The sequence below is a fragment of the Myotis nattereri genome (assembly GCF_964212035.1).
Source record: "Myotis nattereri genome assembly, chromosome: 3".
In the NCBI taxonomy this organism is placed as follows: Eukaryota; Metazoa; Chordata; class Mammalia; order Chiroptera; family Vespertilionidae; genus Myotis; species Myotis nattereri.
This window is the reverse complement of record NC_138077.1, coordinates 42,319,586-42,328,709: the sequence shown is the minus strand read 5'-3', so window position 1 is coordinate 42,328,709 and position 9,124 is coordinate 42,319,586. Positions and strand designations below refer to the sequence as shown.

General features: G+C 55.5%; 1 protein-coding gene across 1 annotated transcript; it reads left to right on the top strand.

Annotated features, from left to right (window-relative positions):
• Nucleotides 1–1,712: 1,712 nt before the first annotated feature.
• On the top strand, nucleotides 1,713–6,997 carry MAP6D1 (MAP6 domain containing 1; the record flags this gene model as incomplete). Its single annotated transcript, XM_081086389.1, has 3 exons — nucleotides 1,713–2,092; nucleotides 6,291–6,408; nucleotides 6,917–6,997. 3 exons carry the CDS (start codon nucleotides 1,713–1,715, stop codon nucleotides 6,995–6,997), a joined length of 579 nt encoding a protein of 192 aa, XP_080942515.1.
• Nucleotides 6,998–9,124: the final 2,127 nt, after the last annotated feature.

Below are 9,124 nucleotides of genomic sequence, written 5' to 3'. Positions count from 1 at the left end.
ATTGATTTCAGAGAGGAAGGGAAAGCGGGGGGGAGAGAAACATCATAATGAGAATCCATCGGCTGCTTCCTGCAAACCCCCCCATTGGGGATTGAGCCTGCAACCTGGGCATAGGCCTTGACTGGGAATCAAACCGTGACCTCCTGGTTCATAGGTTGATGCTCAACCACTGACCACACCAGCTGGGCAGGACTAAATATTTCAGTCACCAAATCTAGGTGGCTAATTCCTGGTCCATGGAGGTCACACAGGGCAGCTGCTCCACTGGTGTTCACAGTATGCTCCTCTCCTGGAGCCTCCTACGCCATAGCCTGGCCAGGGGAGCCCTGTGTCCCTTGGCTGTGAATCCAAGCTAAGACAGGCAGTGGTTTGGAAGAGGAACCCTACTGTGAGGGCTGGGCTGTACTGCACTTCTCTCTGAGGTGCAACACCCTGGATACCATCCAAGCAAGTGCTTGGAATGCAGCTCTGGGTAACCAGTGCTGTTTCATTAGTGTTATTGGTGTGATCGCTCTGCAGTGTGCACCGAGGCCAGGTGTCAGAAATTCAGGAGACCTTTGCCCTAGCCAGTTTGGCTCAGTGGGTAGAGTGTCAGCCTGCGGACCAAAGGGTTCTGGGTTCAATTCCCGCTCAGGGCACATGCCTGGGTTGCGGGCTCGGTCCAACGTGCAGGAGGCAGCCAATCAATGATTCATTCACTCTCAAAATTGATGTTTCTATCTCTTTCTCTTTCCTCTCTGAAATAAATAAAAATATATTTAAAAATATATTCAGGAAACCTGTGGTTGTGGCCAGGGGCTTGTTTCTGATGCTTGCATGCAGTAGACTGACCATTAGCCTGGAGGATTACCCAAATTTAGCTTTGCAATAAGACGAATATAGGCCCAGGAGGGAAGGGAATTTATAGTGATTATAATGATCATTTACAGTCATCATTCCAGGGTTAGCTTCTGACCACACGTTGTGGCTGTCTGTCCACGTTACTAGATCTTCCACTATGTTTGTAGCATAGTGGCCAAAGATGTGGCAGTTTTATAAACTAAAAGCCTTCCACCATGCTTTCAAATTAGAACGTGGGAAAGGTCCGCTGAGGGCTAATGCCAATTCCCAGTGAAAAGTGGGTTGGTTGTCACACACTGAGCATTGTTATGGCAAATGCTGGTGCCTCACAGCTGATAGATGCGTTTTCTCTGGGAAGCATGGCCCCAAGTTTTCCCTGTGTCCCTCCCATCGCTGCGCCTCGCCTGCGTGACTGCGAGTCCCTGGGGTGCAGCCCGGCCCGAATGCGGCAGCCTCGCCACGGCCACGCGGTCCCAAGACAAACCCGCGCTGAGGCGGCTGCCCCGGGCGCTGGCTGAGGGCGATCCACAAAGCCAGGCCTGATTTATACGGTAACCTTTAGGGAACTTGGACTAAATTAGGGAACATTCTAAAAGTTGGACCTTTGTCAATGCCTCCAGGCAGCTTCGTCCACCCCCTGATCTCCGCTTCGGCGCCCTTCCGGCCGCGCGCTCTTCCCTGGCTCGCTCCGCTCCAGCTGTGCACACCGGGTCCCAGCCGCACCTCCCCGGTCCTCCCCACTCGCCTACGGCCACCCCCGGCCAAGCTGCGGCGCTGCGGCGGCGCGGGGAGGGCCGCAGGGGCGGGGACGCCGGGCGGGGGCGGCGCTGCCCGAGCGCGGGGAGCCGGGCGCCGGGCGGGCGCGGGGCGGCATGGCGTGGCCCTGCATCAGCCGCCTCTGCTGCCTGGCGCGGCGCTGGAACCAGCTGGACCGCTCGGACGTGGCGGTGCCGCTGACCCTGCACAACTACTCGGACGTTGGGAGCGAGGAGCCGGGCCCGGGCGGCGCCGCCTCGCGCACGGGCGCGTCCCCCGCAGGCGCCCGGGACCCCGGCCGGGACGTGCCGCTCACTCAGTACCAGCGGGACTTCTGCGCGTGGCCCGCGCCCGCGAGGCCCAGAGATGCGACGCAGGGGCGCAGGCCGGGGGCAGGCGGCCGGAGGGGCACCTCTCCCGCGCCCCCTGGCCGGGGGATCTACGTGCTCCCCATCGGCGATGCGGACGCGGCTGCAGCAGCGACCTCGTCGTACAGGTATGGGGCTGGGGCTGGGGCCGGGGAGCGCATCGCGTCCAGACCCGGTGGGCGCAGGAAACCGAGGCTGGGAGCCCGGAGGACACGGGTGGGTGGGGGCGAGGGGGCGCCTGGAACCCCCATCCCACACGACTTCGAGAGCGGCGGGCGGCCTCGAAGATCATTCCCTTTGGCCCCTGGGCGCGGCAGGGGTCTCTTCGCTGCTCCCCGACCCGCCTCAGAGTGAATGAGCCAATACCTCCGCCGACGGAGAGCTCACTACCTCACCTCCAGCCCCGCACCCATCTCGGGCTGCGCCGTCAGAAAGCCTGCCTTGGAGGTAAATCTGCTTCCCTTTAACCCCCACCAGGTGGGCCCGGCCTCAGGAGGGGTGCGCGCAGGCGGACTGCCTCAGCTCCCTCCGGCCCGTGCGCTCTGGGGGATTGGGGGTGAAGCCCAAGCGGCTGGGCTGTTAAAAACACTGCCCCTTTGAGCAGTTACTTCGCTCCCAGGAATCGCCCTATGGGGGTGGAGCTAAGGAATACAAGGTCCGTTGCACATTGTACAGCCGAAGGTGGAAACAACCCGCTGTCCCGCGGAGGGTCTGGTTAGTTGCAGCTCCGCCAAAGGATGGGCCACTGGGAGCCGAGAAGGTACTGATAACAGAAGCTCCTCAACAGGCCCAGGTCAAACCAGCAAGATGCAAACAGCATGCCTGCTACTCCGTTTTCAAAAGGGGTGTTGATGTACACATACAAGCAAGGAGATCGCTGATGGGTGGTAACCTGTGCGGGGGGGGGGGGGGGGGGGCAGGGGGGAGAGGGTGGATCATGCTAGCGAGGAAGGAGACCGACTTTGCACGATACTCTGTCTCACACTGTTGCTTTAAAAAGAAAAAGCGCCCAGGTGTTACCTTTTTAAAGCAAATAATATTTTGCCTTGACCGGTTGGCCGGCGGCGCACCGAAAGACCGAGGGTTCGATTCCAGGTCTAGGGCACATGCCTCCGTTGCAGATTTGATCCTCGACCTCAGTCGGGCGTGGGGGATGCAGCCAATCCATGTGTCTCTCACAGGGATGTTCTGACGCCCCCCCACCTTCCTCTCTCCCTCCCACTCTCTGTAAAAAAATCAATGGAAAAAATATCCTCGGGTGAGGAGTAACCAAAAATAAATAAAATTTTAGAGGGAAGCCCTGGCTGGTTTGGCTCAGTGGATAGAGCGTCAGCCTGTGGACTGAAGGGTCCCAGGTTCCATTCCGGCCAAGGGCACATGCCTGGGTTGTGGGCTCGATCCCCAGTGGGGGGTGTGCAGGAGGCAGCCAATCAATGATTCTCTCTCATCATTGATGTTTCTGTCCCTCTCCCTTCCTCTCTAAAATCAATAAAATATATTTTTTAAAAATGTTAGAGGGGAAAAAACACTTCTATTATAAGCGTCCTTATAGCTAAATCTTTGTTCCTATAATAATTTCTTTAGTATAAATTCCTACTTGTGGTATTAAAGGAGCAAAGAGGTATAAACTTTCCACCTCAGTTTTATTTTCGAATCAACTGTATTTTTTTTTTCTTTAATCCTCACCCGAGGATATTTTTTCATTTATTATTTTTAAAGAGAGTGGAAGAGAGAGGGAAAGAAATAGCGATGTGAGAGAAACCTATTAATTGGTTGCCTCCTGCACGAGCCCTGACCAGGGCCTAGGCCGGGGAGGAGCCAACAACCAAGGTACTGCCCTTGACTGGAATCAAACCCGGGACCTTTCGGTCCGTCCGCAGGCCAATGCTCTGTCTACTGAGCCAAACCAGCTGGGGCTCGAATCAACTGAGGTATAATTTCCGTACAGTGAAATACATCCACTGTAAATGGATGACTGGTAGAAGCCTGGGCACCACCACCATTATCAAGACATGTAGCACGCCTTCACGGGGCCTGCAGTTTTTAAGAGCTTGATGGGGAGTGATTGTTAGCGGGTGGTCTGTGTTCATGGACTCCTGTTCTCAGTGTGTGGGAGTCGGGGCAGGGAAGGAGGTGGCGGGTCCTGACTGCTGCACTCCGGGGCCCTGAGCCAGGAGGAGGTCTGGGAGGGCAGCGGTCCTGGGTGTGCAGCGCCTTCACGCGGCTGATGTTCTGGGGGCCAGCAGCAGGATGGGGTGATGGCAGGGAGCAGCCTCGGCTCAGGGCAAGGAGCACTTTCCAAGAGTCAGAAGTGACGGGCAGGGAGCAGCTGCCTCGTGTGGTACTGGCTCCTCCTCGCTGGGTGTTTGGAGGCTGGGCTTTAGAAGCAGTCCCTCCTCCGTGGTGAGCAGATGGCAGGTCTGAACGTCCTGCTGGGTCCTCCCCGCTCCAGTGACACGTCAGGCACTAGCTGCCACTCTGCGTAGCACGTACTGGGCACCAGGCTCAGGACTTCCTCCGGTTCTCTCCCCAAGGCCTCACAGGAACCTCTGCAATCAGCTCCGTCTTGTCGAGCAGCTGGCACAGGCCCAAGGAGCAGGCAGTGGCACAGTGTGTCTCACCTCAGAGACCAAATGTGTACCCCACAAGCTATTCCCTAGGGCAGTGATGGCGAACCTATGACACACGTCAGAGGTGACACGCGAACTCATTTTTTTGGTTGATTTTTGTTAAATGGCATTTAAATATATAAAATAAATATCAAAAATATAAGTCTTTGTTTTACTATGGTTGCAAATATCAAAAAATTTCTATATGTGACACGGCACCAGAGTTAAGTTAGGGTTTTTCAAAATGCTAACACGCCGAGCTCAAAAGGTTCGCCATCGCTGCCCTAGGCCCAGCTCAGTTTGGAGACAGACGGGCTTGCCCAGGGGAGGACCTGCTCCCCCAGGAGAAACAGAGCAGCAGATGGCTCAGGCAGCCGGTCTCGGGAACCCTGCGGCTTCAGAGGCAAAACTGACCCGATAGGGCCCTGGCCCGCTCGCCTCCTGGCATCCGAGTGCTGATCCCGGACAGACCCGGCTGCTCCCTGCACACGCGGCCCAGCTGCACCGCTGCCAAGAAAAGGCAGCTTTGTTGACTGCAGGGCCTGAAACCAGGCCAGGGCTGTGGGTGGGATGAAACAGGAGTGGATCCAGCCCACACGTGGTGCTGCCCAGCCAGCTGGACACTTTCCACCAAATAGAGCCTCCGCGGGCCAGGTGCTCCTGTGGACACGGCAGGTCTCTGCCTTCCTGAGCTCGCCGGCTAGTAGGGTTGATGTAATTAAAATAGGCCTTTTCTGCTCAGAGGAATTACGTCTTCATCTAAAGAATGCTACTCCAAGGACATGGAGGGAGGCGGTGGCAGCCCATCACTTGCCACCTCCCCCCAGGGAGCTGGCTTTCCCTGCTGCATGCCGCCTCCCCTCCCTGCACCCATGCTTGAGTGCAGAGCCTTGCAAAAGAGCCAGACCATCTTGTAGGGTTTGCGATGGTCACTATGATTATTCTCTTTTGCACGAGTTAAGACAAATGGTTAAAAACTAGAAGCAACATTGAGCCTTATTTTCCTTCTCACTCGCAACCAGGGGCGGAGGACTTTGCTGAGCTGGGCACTCTCCAGGCCGGCACCTCCCCTGGGCACGGGTCCTCAGTGACCTGTGCTGCAAGTGGGCACCTTCCCTGGCTCTGGGCCGCTGGGGCCCCCGAGGCGTCCCAGAGGCAATGCAGGGAGCACTGGAGGGAAGGGCTGGGGCTTGGCCGTCTCCTAGGCCCAGCACACACCAGGTGTTTGCAGTTTGGGACGAATAAGACGCAGTGCCAACAGTTCTTTCCTAACTCTCCGCGCAGCCAAGCCAGCTGCTCATCTGCAACGTGGGCGTTAAGTTTCTGCTGCTACTTCCTTGGGGGGTCAGGTGGGCCAACTTCACGGAGCAGGTGGAGACTCAGAAGTGAGCAGCACAGCTAGGTGTGCTTCCTCCAGGACGCGGCTGTGCCCGGGCAGCACACATCCCTTGCAACTACAACTAGTTTTTGTGAGGGAGGAGCCCCCGGAGCCCAAGCAGCGTTTCAGCAGTGGGCGTGGCCGCAGCGGGCGTGGCCGCAGCGGGCGTGGCCGCAGCGGGCGTGGCCGCAGCGGGCGTGGCCGCAGCGGGCGTGGCCGCAGCGGGCGTGGCCGCAGCGGGCGTGGCCGGGGGTTCTCCACGAAGCGCGGGCCAGGGCAGTGGCCCTGCAGGAGCAGGGGGAGGCGGCTGTGAGGTTGTGACCCTGGTCTCTGTCCCAGGCAGGAATTCCAGGCCTGGACTGGAGTCAAGCCGGCAAGATCCACAAAGGCGAAACCGACCACGGTGATCACAGCCCACAGCTCGGGATGGGCCGGCGGCCCTGGGGCCGGATTCCAGGTCAGCCTGCGCTGGTGCTGCAGGGCCTGTGGGACAGGCCTTTCTCCTTCCCCACCCCCCCTTCTCCCCCCAGGTTAGGGACTAGGGGTCGGACTGCAGGGTGTAAATGGCATTATGGCTGGGGCAGCAGTGTCTAAACAGAAACCCCAGGTCCTTTGCACTGGCCAGGTGGTGTCCCCAGTGCTGGCTTCTCTGGTGAGCAGGTGTCTTTCCCGCCGAAGCCCGTCTTACCTTTGACGGCCAAGCAGTAGCGACAGGTTCGCGTGGAGATGGGAGGTGGGGACTGTTCGGCTCCCGATTCCACCCAGAGGCGGCTTCAGGGAGCAGGATGGAGGGTCATGTGCCCTATCTGACCGACTGTGCAGTGACCCTGCCACTGGAGGTTCCCCCGAAGACCCTTCAACTCGCAGAGGACAAAGCGGGGCCCAGAGGAGGAACTGTTTCCGGAGCCGAGGGAGGGGAAGTGGAGGGAGAGGCCCACTGATCTGTGCCACGACTCGTGTTTCAGGTCCCTGAGGTGAGGAAGACGTTCACTCCTAACGCCTCAGCCATCTTCCAGGCTCCGGCTCCCCGGATCCTCAACGTGTGACTCCCACCGAGGAGAGAGCCAGCGGGCTGGAAACGGGTGAGATCTGGGACCGACAGTCCCCTGCTGTCAGAGGGGGACGGCTCCTGCCTTCTCACCCTGGGGTGCACTCCCCCCAGCTGCCACCGGGCTGCAGGCCTGGCACAGAAGGACATGGCACCACTCAGCCCAACTCTGGACCTCAGCCATCCTCGGGAAGCGTGCGAAGTCTCCTGATCTTTCAATTGCCCATTAGGGCCGCCCTTATTTTTAAACCGGAAGAACTCGAGGATGAATTCTGTTGTGAACTGAACTGGCCCAGGGGCGCTGAGGCATGTGGACAGCAGGTCCCTGAAAGAGCCAGTCATGCCTGTTTTCCTGGCTGCATGGTAACGTACAGCCTGCGGTAACCAAGGTAACGTTCTTGGCTGTTCCTACAAATGGTCCCACATGTTCAAGCTGTAGAAGAAACCTTAGGTTATCACCTGCATGTGATCCATAATTACCAGCAAGAAGTTGCCAAAAAAACACACAGATCAATCACAGGGTTTCAATTTTAAAGACATAGCTTCTTTATGGCCAAGATCACCCTGGTGTTTTTATTTTTCTTTTTTTCTGTTTTTTATTGATTTCAGAGAGGACTGGAGAGGGAGAGATAGAAACATCAACGATGAGAGAGAACATTGATTGGCTTCCTCCTGCATACCTCCTACTGAGGATTGAGCCCACAACCCAGGCATGTGCTCTTGACTGGAATTGAACCTGGGACTCCGCAGGTTCAATTTCGTCCGCAGGCCGATGCTCTATCCATTGAGCCAAACCCGCTTGGGTGACCCTTACATTTTTAACAAAGAATTTCTCGGGATGCTTGAAGTATTGAATGAATGAATGCCATTTACCTTGTGGAAGGTGTCTGAGCCCACATTTTCTTACTAATTCCAGCTTCTCCCTTAACGTACTGATAACTAGAAGGGAACTACCATCCACGCTGGCTAAGAATTAAGAGCTCTTCTTTCTTTTGTAATTTTCAAATTTTATTTACTGATTTTAGAGAGAGGGAGGGAGAAATATTGCTTTGCTGTTCTACCACATTCATGCATGCACTGGCTATTTCTTGTATGTGCCCTGACTAGGGATCGAACCTACAGCCTTGGCGTATTGGGATGATGCTCTAACCAAGTGAGCTACACAGCCATGACTGGGAGCTTTTTAAAAAAATTCTAATTTAATGTTATTTTAAAGATATATATTTGTATTGATTTCAGAGCGAGGGAGGGAGAGTTACATTAATGATGAGCATCATTGATCGGCTGCCTCCTGCATGCCCCCTACTGGGCATGTGCCCGGACTGGGAATTGAACTGTGACCTCCTGGTTCCTAGGTAGATTCTCAATCACTGAACCACACCGGCCGGGAGCTTTTTTTTTTTTTTTTTTTTTAAAGAAAACTGCAGTATTAGCTTCATTCCCTGAAAGTCCTAAATGTCATCTACACCAGCCTTTATTCTCAAGCCTGCCCTGCCACAGTGACAGGGAGCTCACTGCCTGTTGAGGAGGCAGCTCATTTTGTCTTTGGAAAACTCTCTTTCCTTTAAAATTCCAGCCAGTGTGTCTGTGGGGAACAAGCCTGGTCCCCTCTTTGCACAGCAGCCCTTCAAACCCTTGAAGGTGTTTATGTCCCATCTTTAAGACTGGAAGCACAGCCTAGGTCAATTTGGTAAGGAGGCACAAGGATTCCCTTTGGACTTTTCTCTCTCCAGCCCGAGGGGGACTCTAGTCTGGAGCACTTATTTCAGCCACAAGACGTGACATTTGGGTCTTAGAAGCCCTTCAGCGTGGAGGTGGGGCTGTGTTTTAGCTCAGGCTGCAAAGGGAGTGACCCCTCAGAGGTGCTACCTCTGGTAGGATAGCCCTTCCCCTCATTCCAGCAAAGGAAATGCTCCGAGAATCATTTTAAAGGCAAAACCAAAACCATATGCTGACACAAAGGGTTCTATTATTTCAGACTTCATTGGTTTGCACACTAGATGTTGCTAAGAGACTGCTGCAGGGCATTCTGTGGGAAATGAACAGATTAATGAGAGAGTTTCAGATTTTACTAAAACGCAAAAATATACTATTTCAATTTTTTGTTTATTTCTTTAATTATAAA